Source organism: Coregonus clupeaformis, chromosome 34, assembly GCF_020615455.1.
Source record: "Coregonus clupeaformis isolate EN_2021a chromosome 34, ASM2061545v1, whole genome shotgun sequence".
NCBI classification, from domain to species: Eukaryota; Metazoa; Chordata; class Actinopteri; order Salmoniformes; family Salmonidae; genus Coregonus; species Coregonus clupeaformis.
In genome coordinates this window covers 39,296,730-39,318,261 of record NC_059225.1, presented here as the reverse complement: position 1 = coordinate 39,318,261, position 21,532 = coordinate 39,296,730, and the positions used below count along the sequence as shown (strand labels likewise).

At 42.8% G+C, this 21,532-nt stretch overlaps 1 protein-coding gene across 1 annotated transcript in view; it reads right to left on the bottom strand.

The window, feature by feature from the left end:
• Nucleotides 1-20,951, bottom strand: part of LOC121539657 — a 48,312-nt gene extending 27,361 nt beyond the window's left edge. Inside the window, exon 1 of the mRNA XM_041848326.2 lies at nucleotides 20,309-20,951. Within this exon, the coding sequence (XP_041704260.1) occupies nucleotides 20,309-20,377 (69 nt within the window). The 5' untranslated portion in view covers nucleotides 20,378-20,951. The remainder of the gene's footprint in view (nucleotides 1-20,308) is intronic.
• Nucleotides 20,952-21,532: the final 581 nt, after the last annotated feature.

Sequence of the window (21,532 nt, the reverse complement as noted above, 5' to 3'; positions counted from 1 at the left end):
AGGGGACGCTTCCCCTCAATCAGCTGGAGGCTCGGCAGGGCCTTAAGTCCTATGGGACTCCGTTGCGCTCATAGAACTGGAGTTACAACTCCGGTAACTATCGTTCTATATCGTGGAGCTCCTCCCCATAGGGGAGCTCTGCTCCTATTGGTTTAAGGCGGAGCGCAACGCTCCAAAATGTACTCCCTGCCGAGCCCAACACTTCCCACTTAATGAAAAGGTCGGGCCTAGCAATGGCTACGACCCAGTCCTACAGTACTGTAACACAATGTGTCACAATATACTGTGTCCTCAGTACAATCCGCCACACTCAGTCCATAGACCAAGGCCAATGACTAGTGGGCAGATAACCAGATTATGAGCCATACTAATCTGAACAAGCAATTAGATGGTGTCACAATCCCGTCAATATTTAATGACCGGTCTAATAGTAATGTAATAAAAGGTTAGAAACACTCCTAAACATGACCTCTACTATACTGAGAATATCAGTCAGGAGTCATGTCACATATGTCTCTCTCCTAGAAAAGAGCGGACCTAATGGAAACCAGCCACATCAGTCCTGCATCTTTCCCTCTTAGTTCAAGTCCTCCCATCAGCTACGCTGAGTACAGACTGAGCCAAAGAGTTAGAAGACATATCTAATAGATAGAAACTGATAAAAAGGAGACGGTGACGACCACAACACCACTGTGCAAATATCCTCTACCCCTGTTCCTCTGAAAAGGGCAGTAGAAGCCGCCACTCCACGAGTAGAGTGGGCTCTTATACCCAGAGGCAATGGCCGCCCTGCAGCTTCATAAGCCATCTCAAAGCCAATGAGACAGACGCTGTTTAGAAAGTGGTCTACCCAGTGCAGCTGCACCGTGACACACAAACAGCTGAGGCGATGCCCTAATCGCCGCCGTGCGCTCCACGCAGCACGCCAAGGCGCACACTGGGCACAGGCTATGAAGCCTTTCCTCTCTCCTCTCAACATGGGGAGGGGGAGAAGGCCCACAGCTCTACAATCTGTGATCTGTATGAGCTCTTAATAACCTTAGGCATAAATGCCGGTTTAGGACGTAATACCGCTCTGCTCAGATCGCCATTAATGGCAAGGCAGCCGGGTCTCGTCGAAAGAGCGCACAAATCACTGACATGCTTAGCAGTGGTCAAAGCGAGCAACAGTGTTGTCTTCAAAGATAACATCTTGAGGGGAATTTGATTCAATGGCTCGAACGGTGGCTCACAGAGCGCTTCGAGTACCAAAGCCAAATTCCACTGAGGATGCGTTTCACCAGAGGGTGGCTGAAGACAGTGTCTCTGCCAAACCCCTCATTACAAGCCGAAATCGCCGCCGCAAACACCTTAATGGTGGCTGGTGAGCGCTACTTATCAAATAGGAACTGTAGAAATGAGAGCCCCTTCTGACCTCACCTGGACTAACAGCGGGGGAATGCAGGACAGCGGTGGAAATGCGTACAGGAGAACCTTCGGCTACAGTCGGTGCGCAAATGCGTCCGTCCCCAGTGGCGGTTCATCCTGAGCTCGAAGAGAGAACCAGAGAGGGCAATGCGCGTTCACGCATGACGCGAATAGATCCATCTCGGCTCTCCCGAACTGTTCCCAAATTTGGAGAACAATGTTGGGGTGCAGAGGCCACTTGTCGTCCCGAGGACCCCCTCGGGACATGTCGTCTGCCCCTACGTTCAAGTAGCCTGGAATGTGTGCTGCTCTCAACAAGCGAAGGTGCTTGTGAGCCCACAGCCATATGGAGTGCAGGAGACCTGACTCCTCCTTGGCGATTGATGTAGGCTACTGTGGTTCGGTTGTCTGACCAGACCAACACATTGTGACCTCGAGAGAGGCCACACACCTCCTATCGCCCGAGTCTGACATGTCCCTCCCCATCCAGTCAGAGAAGCATCTGTAAACACTGGGATGTACGAGGACACTTTGCCTATTGTGACCTCGTGCGTCAAAACGTGCGGGTCTCTCGCAATAGTTCAAGTCCGCTCTGAGCGAGAGGGGAACCACTAACAACTGACGACGCCGCACCGGGTCTAGTCGTAGTTGGGCGAACCATCGCTGTATCCTGCGCATGTGCAGGAGTCCCAGCAGAACCACGGAGTGGGCAGACGACATGAGACCCAAGAGTGACATTACCGAATGCGCCATCACCGTGTGATTCGGATGAAACCTTCGTAGAGCTAACAACAGGGCAGCCCGTCGAGGATCCGAAATTCGAGCCTTCATCGTCACAGTGTCTAGCTGTATCCCTAGGTAGACAATCTGATGACTGGGCCAGGGCGCGTTCTTTTCCCAATTCACAGCGAACCCCAGACGCGTGAGATGAATCACTGTCTGTGTCATGTGTGTGATCGCCAGCTCTGCTGATGGGGCGAGAATCAGTAGGTCGTCTAGGTAGGCTACAACCCTCATCCCCTGACGACGCAACGGTTCTATTGCCGCCTCTACACATTTGGAAAAGGTGCGAGGTGCCAGGGCGTACCCAAATGGCACCCTCGTGTATTCGTATGCCACCCCTTGAAAGGCAAAATGCAGAAACTTCCTGTGACGCGGATGTTTAGGTTTAGGTTTTAGTCATTTAGCAGACGCTCTTATCCAGAGCGACTTACAGTTTTAGTGAGTGCATACATTTTTTCATACTGGCCCCCGTGGGAATCGAACCCACAACACTGGCGTTGCAAGCGCCATGTTCTACCAACTGAGCTACAGGAGGCCCCAGATCGAATGGAGTCAACTGTGTCAGACTTGAAATGAGCCCAACAGCAGTCATGGTCCTTAGTCTGACTGTCACAAGAGCCACACAGTGGCTTCAAGTGTGTTTGTAGGATGATTGTTGCCTTTCTTAACAATGATCTTACCCTGAGGATAAGTTAGGCACCGAAACTGAGGTTGGTCACTGTCTGAGGAAACAGAGTGAGAGTTGAGGTAAAGAAAGAGAAGAAGCATCACTTCACTGGGAGTGGTTTGAGGGTAGAACCTGACTGTTCCTATGGAATACGAAATCCTGTCTACGCTCCTGTCTGACAAATTAATACATCTACAGTGAATTACTGAATTACCTACACTGTTACAAGATCTTAGTACAATACATAGGTGAAGAAATATCTTTCAAATCATTCTGAAAATGATCTTCTGCAGGATAAGAATTCCAGAGGCTGAGGTAATAGTTGGCCATCTTTTCTTTCAATAGCTGGCTGCAGTTTAGACTGCATGACATCATGTTATTTTGCACCAATGGCCCTGTACTTCTGGATATGAACAGGTCAGCAAACACCAAAGAGCATACAACACACGCATCCACAGACAGACAGGCACACACACATCAATAGGAACAACCACAGACATTGATATGGGAAAACCCTTAGAGCCTACCAGACAGACAGAGGGGAGAAAGGGCAGTTAGGTGTTAGCTAGAGGCTTAGCCCAGTGAGATGGAGAGAACTTACTGTGAGCACCTGCACCCGGGTGAGGTAGAGCAGTGCCAGCGGTGGCAAACTCACCCACACTGCGGCTGGATGAGAGGGACGTGAACGCTTGCAGCCAAAACAGGAAAGTATGCGTCCTTCAGGTCTATGGTTATACAAAACAACTATTTTGGACACATTCCAGCAGACGTTTTGTCGTAAGCATTTGAAAGGGCCATTTGGCTACGCTCTCTTTGAGAACGCGTAGATCCAATATCTGCCTCATTCTTCCAGTATTTTTTGGCACTAGGAAGTAGGGCGAATATAGCCCACTGTTTTTTTGCTCTCGGGGAACTACTGTGACCGCCTCCTTCTGCAAAAGTTCCGTAATCTCTGCAACAAGAGTGCCGACTTTTTCCTGGCGTTTTCATCACAATCTCCACCACCCCCTTGAATGGGGGAGGGGTCTGATGAAATTGGATGGCATAACCCTTCTCCAGCGTCCGGTCTATCCAGGAGGAGAGGGTACAGCTTCGCTGCCACTCCCAATAATGCTGAGAAAGCGTGAGAGCGCGAAGCTGTGGTGCATTCAGTAGGAAAAGCCTGTATTCCTCCATGGCACTCGCCACCACTGTCCTCAGACAGTGAAGTGGTGGTACAACCCAAGGCAGGCCTCTCATGAAAGGGAGAAGAAACATGCAAGCGTTCTGAGAGAAACAGGGGCGATGACATGTTGGTTATACTCGTAACATTGTTGTCCCAGCCCTCCGTGAACGCAGCACGGGTCTGAACTACACTGACTGAGGCGCTCGCCTGAGTCAGAGCGCCGTCTCCCAATAGCGATTGCGTCATCAGTCCAATAGCTGGCTGTGTACACAGACTGCTATGTGAAACCTGAACCACCTTACTCTTAGAAGACTATGGTGTGAGGTTATGAGGTGTAGCGCGGCAGCTCATCAAAGGCGTCCGCCTTGCTACCCTACTCAAACCTGTCTCGTGTGTGTGCTCAGCTACGCACCCATGGTGGGCTGTGCTACACTCAGAGTAGTGAGAGGGAGAAAGAGAGAGAAAAGGAACCTGAACGGTCTCGGGTTTGTCATGGAAAAGAGGTTCTCTTGTGACAAAGTCAATTGGAATCATCTCTTTATTAGGCAAACAACATGTAGGCTCCTCCATACCCTCAACAGCAGGGTGGGTAGCAGGGTGACCCTAAGCACACGAAACATAAGTCGTGTGAGTCCACAGCCGCCATAGAGGAGCAGCGACACGGAGCTCTGAAAATAGCTTTTGGGGGTGGAAAATCAACAGGTGTGCTCATTTTCGGGACAACGTCGAGGCTTGGAGATCGATGGCGGGTTCGTCCTGAGTCTTCTCTTCTTCTCTTTAGGCTTCTTCAGTCCAGTCCAAGTCGCTGAAGATAATGGAAGGCTGATTGAGGGGAAGCATCCCCTTATATAGGGACACCTGTGCTCCCATTGGCTACAGGTGTGTGCATAATTTTTTCTCAGGCCTAGGCAGCGGGGTAAACCAATAGGAGCAGAGCTCCCCTATGGGGCGGAGCTCCACGATATAAAACCTTCCAGAAGGCAACCATCTCTGCAGCATTCCACCAATCAGGCCTTTATGGTAGAGTAGCCAGACGGAAGCCACTCCTCAGTAAAAGGCACATGACAGCCCGCTTGGAGTTTGCCAAAAGGCACCTAAAGACGCTGCAAAGGTGCTTCAACAAAGTACTTAGTAAAGGGTCTGAATACTTATGTAAAAGTGATATTTCCGTTTTTCATTATCAACAAATTTGCTAAAACCTGTTATCACTTTGTCATTATGGGGTATTGTATGTATATGCGTGAGAAAAAATTAATATTTAATCCATTTTGAATTCAGGTTGTAACACAACAAAATGTGGTTTAAGTCAAGGAGTATGAATACTTTCTGAAGCACTGTATTATCGTAGGGCAAGGTGGAGAGATATTACCATATTAGATATACCTATCAAATTGTTTCAGTGCATAGGACGTAGAGGCTATATAGTGTTCGATTTGGGATCAGGCATAACAATACCTCGCAACCCTATCTATCAAATGTTCCCAATTGGCTAAAGACTTGGCTACTTGTTAGTGGAGCCAGAAGATAATCATTACCAGCTAGCATTTAAAAAATAATAATTCTCGACCCAACAATGAAACCTCAGTTTGGGTAGGCCTAATGTTTGTTTGACGTTTGAAGGGGAACTGATGAACAATCAAAGTTCTATCACGAAAATCAACAGCCTTACTAAAAGTGAGTTATTAGCTTGTAGGAATAACTTGCCTTGGGCTACTTCTTAGTTAACTAATCTAATTCCAATCCCATTTCAGACTTGTAACACATTTTACCTCATCAAAAGGAAGTAGTTAACTAGCCTTGCATTTATGCTTTGTTTAAATGGTGGAATGAGTGAGATTTCAACAATTCAACAGTATATACGTAGCATAGCTACAGCAGTCAAGCTAGTCAAAGAGAAGCCTTTAAATGTCTGTGACCTTATAACGGCATCTTCTCATCGCATACTGTGTCTTTAAAGACAATGAAGCCTTATGCTAATGACAGTGAAATTGCTAGCATTTCCTATCGTTGCTCTACAGGCCTAGATAAGTGTGATGTGGCTGGCTTATCGAGCTAGTCTAAACACAACAATGTATGAGTTGTCTGGTTGGTGCCAATGACGATGGTTCTAGGGGTCTATGAACAGATAACCTAACTTGAATACAGTGCCTTGCAAAAGTATTCATCCCCCTTGGTGTTTTTCCTATTTTGTTGCATTACAACCTGTAATTTAAATGGATTTTATTTGGATTTCATGTAATGGACATACACAAAATAGTCCAAATTGGTGAAGTGAAAAAAATAACTTGTACCAAAACATTCTAGAAAATAAAAAACGGAAAAGTGGTGCGTGCATATGTATTCACCCCCTTTGCTATGAAGACCAAGGAGCTCTCCAAACAGGTCAGGGACAAAGTGGAGAAGTACCGATCAGGGTTGGGTTATTAAAAAAATATACAAAACTTTGAACATCCCACAGAGCACAATTAAATCCATTATTAGAAAAATGGAAAGAATATGGCACCACAACAAACTTGCCAAGAGAGGTCCGCCCACCAAAACTCACGGACCAGGCAAGGAGGGCATTAATCAGAGCGGCAACAAAGAGACCAAAGATAACCCTGAAGGAGCTGCAAAGCTCCACAGCGGAGATTAGAGTATCTGTCCATTGGAGACCACTTTAAGCCGTACACTCCACAGAGCTGGGCTTTACGGAAGAGTGGCCAGAAAAAAGCCATTGCTTAAAAAAAGAATAAGTAAACATGTTTGGTGATCGCCAAAAGCCATGTGGGAGACTCCCAAACATATGGAAGAAGGTACTCTGGTCAGATGAGACTAAAATTTAGCTTTTTGGCCATCAAGGAAAACGCTATGTCTGGCGCAAACCCAACACCTCTCATCACCCCGAGAACACCATCCCCACAGTGAAGCATGGTGGTGGCAGCATCACGCTGTGGGGATGTTTTTCATCGGCAGGGACTGGGAAACTGGTCAGAATTGAAGGAATGATGGATGGCGCTAAATACAGGGAAATTCTTAAGGGAAACCTGTTTCAGTCTTCCAGAGATATGAGACTGGGACGGAGGTTCACCTTCCAGCAGGACAATGACCCTAAGCATACTTCTAAAGCAACACTCGAGTGTGGTCCTCTGTAGCTCAGCTGGTAGAGCACGGTGCTTGTAACGCCAAGGTAGTGGGTTCGATCCCCGGGACCACCCATACACAAAAAAAAAGTCGCTTTGGATTTAAAAAAAAGTTGATGTAAGTTGCTTTGGATAAAAGCGTCAGCTAAATGGCATATTATTATTATTGTTTAAGTGGAAACAATTAAATGTCTTGGAATTGCCTAGTCAATGCCCAGACCTCATTCCAATTGAGAATCTGTGGTATGACTTAAAGATTGCTGTACACCAGCGGAACCCATCCAACTTGAAGGAGCTGGAGCAGTTTTGCCTTGAAGAATGGGCAAAAATCCCAGTGGCTAGATGTGCCAAGCTTATAGAGACATACCCCAAGTGACTTGCAGCTGTAATTGCTGCAAAATGTGGCTCTAAAAAGTATTGACTTTGGGGGGGGGGGTTCTGTTCTGTTTTTTTGTCTTATTTCTTGTTTGTTTCACAAGAAAAAATATATTGCATCTTCAAAGTGGTAGGCATGTTGTGTAAATCAAATGATACAACCCCCCAAAAAAATCCATTTTAATTCCGAGTTGTAAGGGAACAAAATAGGAAAAATGCCAAGGGGGGTGAATACTTTCGCAAGCCACTGTAACATACAGTAGCTTGTTGTATTGGGGCATCCATTTACAACGAGCCAATCATCACAGAAACGCTGCTCTTGTAGTGAGAACAGTCGCTCTGGATAAGTAAATGTAACAGTACCATGGCCTGATCTTCATCTGGAATCAATAAGATAGCAAACGAACACACACATTTTAGTGAATCGAGTCACTATATAGTTGAATCTTTACATAAGGCTGAAACCTAAACTGCACCCCCTCCAGTGTGTGTGTGTGTGTAGGTGTCCCTGAGAAACTGTACCCTATGCAAGCATGAGTATGTCAAGTATGTCTGAAAGAATTCCCTGTCACTCACTCAGTGTCACTGAGCATTTTCTAAGCTGGATCAATGGGAATCTTGGAAACACACAAAGTCACACAAACTGGCTGGTTCACACACACACACAGGCTTTACATAGCAGCACACTAACATACACTCAGCAAGCAAATAAACTGTCCCCCTGAGCTACAGGCCCACGCTCCCATCTGATACAGAGAGAGTATGACACACACTTTGTTGGTGAACCATCATCTCCGCAAGCCCATGTTACCTTTCCTTGCAATACTGGAGCGAGTAGCACACAGACATATTTGCAATTTCTAGAGGAATGTAGCTTAGACATGCAAACAACTACATAAACCAACCCATGCCAGAGGCACACACACACAAACTAAAGCTGCTTTAACTCTCATAAACCCTATAAAACTGACAGTCACACAGATACACACACATCAAATCAAATGTTATTTGTCACATGCTTTGCAAATAACAGGTGTAGACAATGTGAAATGCAACAATGCAAAGCAAAAAAGAAAAAAGAAAAAGAATAACACAAGGAATAAATACACAATGAGTAACGATAACTTGGCTACAGACACAGGTACCAGTACCGAGTCCATGTGCAGGGGTAAAAGGTAATTGAGGTAGATATGTTCATACAGTGCCTTCAGAAAGTATTGACACCCCTTGACTTTTTCCACATTTTATGTGTTGCTGCCTGATTTTGTGTAACTGATCTACACACAATACCCCATCATGTCAAAGTGGAATTATGTTTTTAGAAATGTTTACAAATTAAAAATGAAAAGCTGAAATGTCTCGAGCGAATAAGTATTCAACCCTTTTGTTATGGCAAACTTAAATATGTTCATGAGTAAAAATGTGCTTAACATGTCACGTAAGTTGCATGGACTCAATTTGTGTGCAATAATAGTTTTTAACATGCTTTTTAAATGACTACCCCATCTCTGTACCCCACACATACAATTTATTATAAGGTCCCTAAGTCGAGCAGTGAATTTCAAGCACAGATTCAACCACAAAGACCAGGGAGTTTTTCCTCTTTTCCTAATAAGGGCACCTATTGGTAGATTGGGAAAGAAAAGCAGACATTGAATATCCCTTTGAGCATAGTGCAGTTATTAATTTTTTACTTTGGATGGTGTATCAATTAGGGGTGGGCGGTATACCGGTATGAATGTGAATACCATATCGTATCGTGCATATCATGATAAATGAATGTATGAAATAAGGAGGGGTTTTTCCGTTCAAAATTTCTGTCGAGTGATACAGTTCAAATTGTTTATTTTACTAGAAACATAGCCTTTTTTAGCAAAGAAAAAAACTAGAAGCATGGACGTTACGCAATCTGCCTACCAATCAAAGTCAACAAAAAAGCATGCGCAACTGCAGAGAAAGCGAACATTTAGTGAAGTAAACTCCTTTCGTTAGCAAAAGTGTCCGAAAATCAAGCATTGATGATGACTGAAGACAAGGAAAATAATGCTATTGAGGTTGATTTGCAGGACGAAGAATTGGTTCGAATTAAGGGGGCCTCCTCTGTCGTTTGGAACTGGTTTGGCTTTAAGATATCCGACCTCGACCAACAAACAGTACTGTGTGAGTTGTCGACGCATTGTGCCAAAGGTGGAAACACCAGCAATCTTTTTCACCACCTGAAAACCCTGCACGTGCGTGAATATGAAGAATCTACCAGAATGCGTGCAACAAACCCCCTGAGCAAGTCCCAAGACATCTTCAAGCCAGACCAGCACTCAGCTGTCACTCAAGGCATCATTCATTAGTGGTACTCCCTATGACAAGAAGAGCAAGAAGTGGAATGAAATAACGAGTGCAATTACGTATCACACAGCGAAAGACATGGAACCAATTCAAACTGGAGAAGACAGTTTCAGAAAGTTGATTTGAACTGTAGACCCAAGATTCGAGATCCCGAGCCGTACATTCTTCAGCAAAACATGTCTGCCAGAACTCTACACAGAATGTCGGGACAGAGTTGCCAACGAAATCCGTAACGCTGCATTCTTCTCTACCACTGCCGACTTATGGTCAAGCCGGACCACAGATCCATTAGCCTCACGATTCATTACATTGAGGACAACTGGAAGCTGCAAAGCAAATGCCTTCAGACCTCTTATTTCCCAGATGACCACACGGGATAAATAATTGCAGCAGGGCTGAGGGATGCACTTTCATCCTGGGGCTTGAAGGAGTCACGTCAAGGATGTATGACTACCGACAGCGGATCGAACATGGTCAAAGCATTGGAGCTGAACAAATAGACAAGACTAGGGTGTTTCAGACACAGGCTACACATTGCTATTGGTAAGTTTCAACGTCCAAAACACAGAGCTAGGTAGAAAAATAACCTCACTTAAAAAACAACAACATAAAATGCTGAATAACTATTGTATTCCTCATCTCCTCTGTTTAAAGTTAGAGCTGACTACACTGCCTGATCCTTCTTATACGTTAAGCCGGATATATACAGCTATGCAAATCTAGAATATTTGTAAATGTGTGCAATATCCAAACATTACATGGATTACATTGCTTTTGTTTATAATTGATACATTAGCTTATGGTTTCAATATATTAATCTATCCGCTCTTTCAATAATAGCCTTCCCAATAAATGATCCCGTTTTCTCTCTTAATCACAACAGTTGTTTGTAAATCTATAGATGGATTACATTTGTAATCATGTCCAGTGTCCATGCTGTAAATTGTTGTAATTACAGCAGATGCTATGTTATTTCTATTGAATAATTGTGATTCATATGTAATTATTTTTCACCTTTTTATTTTGCAGAGAGGAGTGTCCAAAACGAACCTCGGGTTTCCAGGGCCACAGGAGTGTGCAAGAAAGTGGTCAGCACATTTTCCTATAGTTGGAAGAAGCAGAAGGCCCTGACAAGCGCACAGGATAAACTGAGCCTGCCCCTCCACAAGCTCATCACAGAATCCCCGACAAGGTGGGGATCTCGACTGCACATGATGAAAAGAGTCCTGGAGCAGGAAAAGGCCATCACACAAGTCCTGGCAGCAGACAAAAAAAACACGTCACCTTGCACCCTCCTGGCAAGACATTGAGGTCTTTGAATCTATCACGGCAGCACTTAAGCCACAGATGCCCTGTCAGGAGAGACATACGTGAGTGTGTGCTATCTGAAGCCGGTCCTCCATTTGTTCAAGACGGAGGTTCTGAAATCAAATGAGGGCGAAGCCAAACTGACCAGAGAGATTAAGATGAGGGTCCTCAATTACCTGAATGACAAATACACTTACCCCGAAACAGATGAGCTGCTCACCATGGCTACCTTTCTGGACCCAAGGTTCAAGACCACCTACATGACCACTGAGAAGCTGGTGGAGGTGAAGGTGAGAGCTGCCTCCGAGACAGAAGCCCTCCTGGTAGGGAACATAGACGTGGCAGACTTCTCTTTTGAAGAGGACCAGAGTGAGAGAGAGAAAGAAGCTGCCACTGCTCCACAATCAGCAAAGAAGTCCAAGAAGAGCCTTGGGAGCTTCTTTAAGAAAACCAGTAGTGCAGCTGCCTTAAGAACCCAGAGACAGGTCATCGAGCAAGAGCTGGACAGCTACACACTGATGACGGCAGCAGACAGTGAGGCTGATCCTTTGGAGTGGTGGCGAGTTCACGTATCCAACTTCCCACAATTGAGTTGTCTGACAAATAAATACTTATGAGAGAGCATTTAGCACTGGGGGCAATGTGGTCACATGCCACAGGGCAACTTTGAAGCCAGAAACTGTCAATAGGCTGGTGTTCCCGGCACGGAACTTGTGAAGAGGGAGGCAGTGAATTGTTACATGCTGAACTGAGAAACATACAGACTGTCTGGTTAATGCTTGAAGTTCATAACTTGAATTCATAATGACCGGTGTTATGCTGAAAAAAGACTGCACTTCTTATATTTGGCAGGATAAAGTTTACATCCTGACTACTTTAAATATTTTTTGATAAAATGTTACTGCATATTTATTTAACCTTTGCTTATGTTTCATGTTTGCACAGGTTTCCCACAGAAGTAAAACAAACCATTAAAAAAAATGTGCAATGCCCTCTTTCTGTTTCTATAAGGTTAAAAGCAATATTTAGTCATTTATTAACTTTGAAGGGCTCATAAAATGTTAAAACATTTTTTTACAGTTTATCGTGATATTATATCGTTATCGTCCAGACAGTGGAAAATAGTGATATTAATTTTTGTTCATATTGCCCACCCCTAGTATCAAAACACCCAGTCACTATAAAGATACAGGCGCCCTTCCTAAATCAGTTGCCGGAGTGGAAGGAAACCACTCAGGGATTTCACTATGAGGCCAATGTTGATTTTAAAACAGTTAGAGCCTAATGGCTGTGATAGGAGAGGATGGATCAACAACATTGTAGTTACAACCACAATTGTAACATAAATGACAGAGTGAAAAGAAGGAAGCCTGTACAGAATAAAAATATTCCAAAACATGCATCGTGTTTGCAAATAAGTCATACTGCAAAAAATGTGGCTTAGAAATGAACTTTTGTCCTGAATACAAAGTGTAATGCTTGGAGAAAATCCAACATGTCACTGAGTACCACTCTTCATATTTTCAAGAATGGTGGTGGCTGCATCATGTTATGGGTATGCTTATCATCGGCAAGGACTAGGGAGTTTTTTAGGATAAAAATAAACTGAATAGAGCTAAACACAGGCAAAATCCTAGAAGAAAACCTGGTTCAGACACTGGGAGACAAATTCACCTTTAAGCAGGACAATAACCTACAACTTAAGGCTAAATATACACTGTAGTTGCTTACCAAGATGACATTGAAATGTTCCTGAGTCGCCTAGTTACAGTTTTGACTTAAATCTACTTGAAAATCTATGGCAAGACTTGAAAATGGCTGTCTAGCAATGATCAACAACCAACTTGCCAGAGCTTGACGAATGTTTTAAAGGTTAAATGGGCAAATATTGTACAATCCAGGTGTGCAATTCTCTTTAGAGACTTACCCAGAAAGACACTCAGCTGTAATCGCTGCCAAAGGTCATTTTACCATGTATTTGCTCACTTTGACATTACAGAGAATTTTGTATAGATTGTTGACCAAAAATTACAAATCCATTTTAATCCCACTTTGTAACACAACTAAATTTGGAAAAGGTCAAGGGGAGTGAATACTTTTTGAAGGCACTGTATAGGCAGTGGTGTGTATTCATTGATGCCAAGGGAAGCCAGGCTTCCCCAAAAACGTTACCAATCATTTTTTTTTTACATAATTGATCTTTCATCTCTCTGTGTTTCATCATTTTTCTTCAACTCACACGAGGCTGAATGCATCTCACCGGAGAAAGCATCCGAGCGAGCGAAACAGCGCCCCTCTGTCTCTGTATGTGTAGGCCATCTATCTAATGCGGTCTGGTCCAAAAGAGTATGACATTGTTGCCGCCCGTAGCATTGAATTCAAGGGAAGCCAGCGAGCATTTGGCCTCCCTTGATAAAAAATAAAAAATTAAAAAAGCCAATCAAAGTTGAGCTAAACTGAGTGAGCACAACTGTGAATGGTCCTGGCACCAAAAAAAAGTGTCAAAGGAATCCACTTTGGATTTGACATCACTCCTATCAAATCACATTCAGAGCACAAGTCATTGACAGAAACAACTTGAATTGTTGCATCTCGTTGCGTTGTTGTCCTCCGGTGGCTAAAATTGGCCCTTTCCTAAATTAGCCATGGATGGAGATAGGGATTTGGACTTGTGGTTTAACTTAATTCTCCGTACTGGCCAATGATTATAACGGCGGTTCTGATCCAACCATTAATTCATACATTGTGCCCCTGGCCTGAGAGAATGAAAGTTCAATATGTACAGTTGAAGTTGGAAGTTTACATGCACCTTAACCAAATACATTTAAACTCAGTTTTTCACAATTCCTGACATTTAACCCTAGTAAAAATTCACTGTCTTAGGTCAGTTAGGATCACCACTTTATTTTAAGAATGTGAAATGTCAGAATAATAGTAGAGAGAATGATTTATTTCAGCTTTTATTTATTTCATCACATTCCCAGTGGGTCAGAAGTTTACATACACTCAATTAGTATTTGGTAGCATTGCCTTTAAATTGTTTAACTTGGGTCAAACGTTTCGGGTAGCCTTCCACAAGCTTCCCACAATAAATTGGGTGAATTTTGGCCCATTCCTCCTGACAGAGCTGGTGTAACTGAGTCAGGTTTGTAGGCCTCCTTGCTCGCACACACTTTTTCAGTTCTGCCCACAAATGTTGTATAAGATTGAGGTCAGGGCTTTGTGATGGCAACTCCAATACCTTTACTTTGTTGTCCTTAAGCCATTTTGCCACAACTTTGGAAGTATGCTTGGGGTCATTGTCCATTTGGAAGACCCATTTGCGACCAAGCTTTAACTTTCTGACTGATGTCTTGAGATGTTGCTTCAATATATCCACATAATTGTCCTTCCTCATGATGCCATCTATTTTGTGAAGTGCACCAGTCCCTCCTGCAGCAAAGAACCCCAACAGCATGATGCTGCCACCCCCCGTGCTTCATGTTTGGGATGGTGTTCTTCGACTTGCAATATACCCCCTTCTTCCTCCAAACATAACGATGGTCATTATGGCCAAACAGTTCTATTTTTGTTTCATCAGACCAGAGGACATTTCTCCAAAAAGTATGATCTTTGTCCCCATGTGCAGTTGCAAACCGTAGTCTGGCTTTTTTATGGCGGTTTTGGAGCAGTGGCTTCTTCCTTGCTGAGTGGCCTTTCAGGTTATGTCGATATAGGACTCTTGTACCTGTTTCCTCCAGCATCTGCACAAGGTCCTTTGCTGTTGTTCTGGGATTGATTTGCACTTTTCGTACCAAAGTACGTTAATCTCTAGGAGACAGAACGCGTCTCCTTCCAGAGCGGTATGACGGCTGTGTGGTCCCATGGTGTTTATACTTGCATACTATTGTTTGTACAGATGAACGTGGTACCTTCAGGCGTTTGGAAATTGCTCCCAAGGATGAACCAGACTGTTTTTTCTGAGGTCTTGGCTGATTTATTTTGATTTTCCCATGATGTCAAGCAAAGAATTTGAAGGTAGGCCTTGAAATACATTCACAGGTACACCTCCAATTGACTCAAATGATGTCAATTAGCCTATTAGAAGATTCTAAAGCCATGACATCATTTTCTGGAATTTTCCAAGCTGTTTAAAGTAAAAAGGCACATGACAGCCCGCTTGGAGTTTGACAAAAGGCACCTAAAGATTGAACTCTTTGGCCTTAATTCCAAGCGTCACATCTGGAGGAAAACTGGCACCATCCCTACGGTGAAGCATGGTGGGGGCAGCATCATGCTGTGGGGATGTTTTTCAGCGGCAGGGACTGGGAGACTAGTCAGGATCGAGGGAAAGATGAACGGAGCTACTGAGAGATCCTTGATTTTATTTTATTTTAATCTCTTTTAGTCCTCATTTGGACTAATCTTCCAAGAGTCCCATTAAAATACAATTTATAATACGATCACATTTTCACATATAACACACTGTTACAGACAGACATAATACACTGACATATTGACCAGATAAATACTCTAACAGTCTGAAAAGATTGATTGATTCCTTCATCTACCATAGTCCTGCACAACCTTCAAATGTATTATATTTAAATAGTTCTAAAGTATTGTTTGAATTTATATATTGAAAGTTTCTGGTTTGCTCAGATATATTATTCAATTTCTTTATTGCTCTGAATATAAATGTTATTTTGCCTATTTCTCTTTTGTGTCTGGATGAATTGATGAAAACCTGCTCTAGAGGGCTCAGAACCTCAGACTGGGGCGAAGGTTCACCTTCCAACAGGACAACGACCCTAAGCACACAGCCAAGACAACGCAGGAGTGTCCATCTTAATATTTTCTTTTTATTGGCCAGTCTGAGATATGGCTTTTTCTTTGCAACTCTGCCTAGAAGGTCAGCATCCCGGAGTCGCCTCTTCACTGTTGACGTTGAGACTGGTGTTTTGCGGGTACTATTTAATGAAGCTGCCAGTTGAAGACCTGTGAGGCGTCTGTTTCTCAAACTAGACACTAATGTATTTGTCCTCTTGCTCAGTTGTGCATCGGGGCCTCCCACTCCTCTTTCTATTCTGGCCAGTTTACGCTGTTCTGTGAAGGGAGTAGTACACAGCATTGTACGAGATCTTCAGTTTCTTGGCAATTTCTCGCATGGAATAGCCTTCATTTCTCAGAACAAGAATAGACTGACGAGTTTCAGAAGAAAGTTATTTGTTTCTGGCCATTTTGAGCCTGTAATCGAACCCACAATTGCTGATGCTCCAGATACTCAACTAGTCTCAAGAAGGCCAGTTGTATTGCTTCTTTAAATCAGCACAACAGTTTTCAGCTGTGCTAACATAATTGCAAAAGGGTTTTCTAATGATCAATTAGCCTTTTAAAATTATAAACTTGGATTAGCAAACACAACGTGCCATTGGAACACAGGACTGATGGTTGCTGATAATGGGCCTCTGTAAGCCTATGTAGATATTCCATAAAAAAAATCAGCCGTTTCCAGCTACAATAGCCATTTACAACATTAACAATGTCTACACTGTATTTCTGATCAATTTGATGTTATTTCAATGGACAAAAAAATGATTTTCTTCAGAAAACAAGGACATTTCTATTTGACCCCAAACCTTTGAAAGGTAGTGTATGTATATACACATTTGAAAATATAATCTAAAAACCTGTTTTTGCTTTGTCATTATGGGGTATTGTGTGAGGGGGAAAAACAATTTAATCAATTTTAGAATAAGGCTGTAAAGTAACAAAATGTGGAAAAAGTGAAGGGGTCTGAATACTTTCCGAATACACTATAGGTAGGCACAAAGTGGGTTGAGGGATTCCACAATCTCCACCAGGTCATTCAAAATGTGCAATGGTGGCACAAAATGGCTGCCATACAACCATGAAGTAGGAGTTGGTTGCTACCAGGGCTGGGCTCAATTCAGAATTTGGAACTGACTCCCATTCAACTCATAAATTGAAATTCAATTCAATTTGCCACACCCCAAAAGATGTAGAATTTGAGTGACAAGAAGTAGAATTTATTTCAAGTGTTTAGAATAGCCAATTATATTTCCAGCAATCATTTCATTTGTTTGGCTTATTTTTGAAGGTCTCAGTGTCAATTTGAGGGTTAAACTAATGCATTCCAAATGTAGTATTTTCCCCATATTGAACAACATGTAAGTTAATTAATTAAATATAATATTTACAATTCAGAATTGATCCCAAACCTGGTTGCTACACAATGGTGAAGGTTGAGGTGAGGTAAGATGAGGTGAGTGACCCATTCACAATATAAAGTCCCTCTATACCCTACATTAAACAAACAGTCTCTCCAGGATTCCACGATAGCATACATATGCGAGAGCTTGCAATTTTGACCAATCACTGCACTTTACCGCATGAAAGAGTCCAATCAATATAGGTTTCGCAATTTCGACCACTGTTACCTCGGAAAACTGCCCAATCAAACCACACGTCAAACTTTTTCCCCCCATCAGCGTGTAAAGCTGATGGTTGATGACTGACATATTATGACTGACAGGCAGAACAAAGAACATGAATCCATCTCATTTACAGTGGGGAAAAAAAGTATTTAGTCAGCCACCAATTGTGCAAGTTCTCCCACTTAAAAAGATGAGAGAGGCCTGTAATTTTCATCATAGGTACTCGTCGACTATGACAGACAAAATAAGAAAAAAAATTCCAGAAAATCACATTGTAGGATTTTTAATGAATTTATTTGCAAATTATGGTGGAAAATAAGTATTTGGTCAATAACAAAAGTTTCTCAATACTTTGTTATATACCCTTTGTTGGCAATGACACAGGTCAAACGTTTTCTGTAAGTCTTCACAAGGTTTTCACACACTGTTGCTGGTATTTTGGCCCATTCCTCCATGCAGATCTCCTCTAGAGCAGTGATGTTTTGGGGCTGTCGCTGGGCAACACGGACTTTCAACTCCCTCCAAAGATTTTCTATGGGGTTGAGATCTGGAGACTGGCTAGGCCACTCCAGGACCTTGAAATGCTTCTTACGAAGTCACTCCTTCGTTGCCCGGGTGGTGTGTTTGGGATCATTGTCATGCTGAAAGACCCAGCCACGTTTCATCTTCAATGCCCTTGCTGATGGAAGGAGGTTTTCACTCAAAATCTCACGATACATGGCCCCATTCATTCTTTCCTTTACACAGATCAGTCGTCCTGGTCCCTTTGCAGAAAAACAGCCCCAAAGCATGATGTTTCCACCCCCATGCTTCACAGTAGGTATGGTGTTCTTTGGATGCAACTCAGCATTCTTTGTCCTCCAAACACGACGAGTTGAGTTTTTACCAAAAAAGTTCTATTTTGGTTTCATCTGACCATATAACATTCTCCCAATCCTCTTCTGGATCATCCAAATGCACTCTAGCAAACTTCAGACGGGCCTGGACATGTACTGGCTTAAGCAGGGGAACACGTCTGGCACTGCAGGATTTGAGTCCCTGGCGGCGTAGTGTGTTACTGATGGTAGGCTTTGTTACTTTGGTCCCAGCTCTCTGCAGGTCATTCACTAGGTCCCCCCGTGTGGTTCTGGGATTTTTGCTCACCGTTCTTGTGATCATTTTGACCCCACGGGGTGAGATCTTGCGTGGAGCCCCAGATCGAGGGAGATTATCAGTGGTCTTGTATGTCTTCCATTTCCTAATAATTGCTCCCACAGTTGATTTCTTCAAACCAAGCTGCTTACCTATTGCAGATTCAGTCTTCCCAGCCTGGTGCAGGTCTACAATTTTGTTTCTGGTGTCCTTTGACAGCTCTTTGGTCTTGGCCATAGTGGAGTTTGGAGTGTGACTGTTTGAGGTTGTGGACAGGTGTCTTTTATACTGATAACAAGTTCAAACAGGTGCCATTAATACACGTAACGAGTGGAGGACAGAGGAGCCTCTTAAAGAAGAAGTTACAGGTCTGTGAGAGCCAGAAATCTTGCTTGTTTGTAGGTGACCAAATACTTATTTTCCACCATAATTTGCAAATAAATTCATTAAAAATCCTACAATGTGATTTTCTGGATTTTTTTTTCTCCATTTGTCTGTCATAGTTGACGTGTACCTATGATGAAAATTACGGGCCTCTCTCATCTTTTTAAGTGGGAGAACTTGCACAATTGGTGGCTGACTAAATACTTTTTTTCCCCACTGTATATTGCTGCAAAGTCCTTAGCGCTCCACCTAAGATAACCTCTAGTCTAGGGAAACACTGCTAGAGCTCTTTGGACTCTGAGGAGACTGTCTGCAGAGTTGAACAGCTGTTGGATGGGCAAATCATAAGTGTGGTTTAAGCAGGCCAGGAAATGTGTGTGTGCATGTGTGTGTGTTAAAGCATTCTGGGCAGTTTAGGGTGGAAACACTGCTGAGCATACACACACAAGTTACTAAAAGCCAGATTCCCCTTTCAGAGGAGAACCAGATGTGCAATAAATTGAAGTAGGGCGATGGTGTGTGTGTGTGTGTGTGTGTGTGTGTGTGTGTGTGTGTGTGTGTGTGTGTGTGTAATGAAGTAAATCGAAATGAGTTTGTGTAATACTGATGTTATACAGAACTGAACTGTCAAAAATGTGTGTTTTAATGTTTATACATGTGAGCTATTTTGTGTGCACGTTATGGGTGGTCAAATCAGCCTGTATGAGTATGGATTTCTGCATATAAGTGTGCAACAGTTGAGGTAGTGTGTGTGTGTGCATACACACCTGTGTGTGAAATTGTTTGCATAGTGTGTATCTAGCAAATTCCTTTGAACGTTAAATGCCTGATTTGAAGTAAGAGCAAAAATACTCTACAGCCCACATAATTGATACGCTGTTTCAGGTGTGTGTGGTTGCAGGAGTCTCTTTCGAAGTAACCAGGTCATTCATATAAAAGCACAGGCCCGAGCAAAAACACTCTGCATAATGGAAAACTAATTAATATAGAAGGGTCAATATCCAACATAACTCAAAATATTGCTGCAATCAATTGGCTATAAACCCACAACTGGTTGTTGTTGCATTCTTTATTTAGTGAAATTATACTATTATAATAACACTGTTACAACGTATATTTTTCATTTGGGGGGGACGATGTTACTACGGGGGGGGATTCGACAATACTACGAACCTATTATGCTTACCTTGAACTGAAAGGGATGTATCTCGTTGAGTGAGTGTCTTCTTAGCTTCTTGGTTAGAGTCTTCAACATACTGAACTTTTACGAATATGGCTTCACCAAACTATTTTAGTTGCTATATGTACTCTGGTGTGAAGCCATGCGACAACTACAGTGCATTCATTGGGAATGTACAGCAGTTTGCACGTCTAACAGTCACACACATTTACACATGAACGCACACACCACACACAAAGATGACACGCTCAACTTCTGTTGAAGAGATAAATCAGCCCCCGAAATCAGGTTGAAGATAAACTCTGTGCTGGTCAAATTCTAGACATGATAGCGACCAAATCCGTTATTTGTGACAGGCTGGATTAGGACCAATTTGAACTAAAACCGACTTCGTTCTTGTGCGTTCATTTAGTTTTGTAGCGACGTAGCCAGTCCTGGTAGCTGGTTTCCCATGTCCCAAATTAATACATCATAGTAGTTTCGACTTTGTCTTCCTCGGCTTTGCAAAATAATTCTACAAAGAGCGCGCGAGCTATGTAGGTTACTTTTACTGAACTTGCTCACATTCAGACACGCACACAGCACTCACTCTCACACACATACACACAGCCGAATGTAGGCTACATGGCACGCTAGTTTACAAGAACAGACATACTACTTCTCTCGCTTATGGATCCGGCTTTTTCATTGGCTTCTCAACCGAATGATGTCGTTTTTTTCTGTAGAGGGAGGGGTGACTGCCTATTTCTTAAAGCCATACCTTGTTCACATGGAACGATATACGCATTGTGTTTATATTCGGCCTATCTATGAAAAAAGCATTAAGTCTGTAATGTATTTCAGCCAATTTTCATCTATTGGAGGAACAATAGGGTTACTTAGATTTGGGAACTGTCATTAGGATGATGATGTGTGTCAAGTTTCGAATTTGAACTATAAAGTAGCCTAATTAGTTTTGAATACAAAATAATATAATGTATTAGAATAGAATAAAAAATAATAAAATAAAAATAGAATATCACTTTATTTATCCATTATACAGGGACTATAGAAACTAGCATTTTTGCTGATTTGATGTTCCATTGGTGATAAAAAATAATAGCTGAAACAAAAACAGCTTAAAGAAAAGGGGCACCCCAAAAAGTTACCCATGACCACAAAATATGAACAATGTATCATTACAAACTTATATTGTGAGTTATGATAAGGTAATACCGTTTTAGTAAGCCC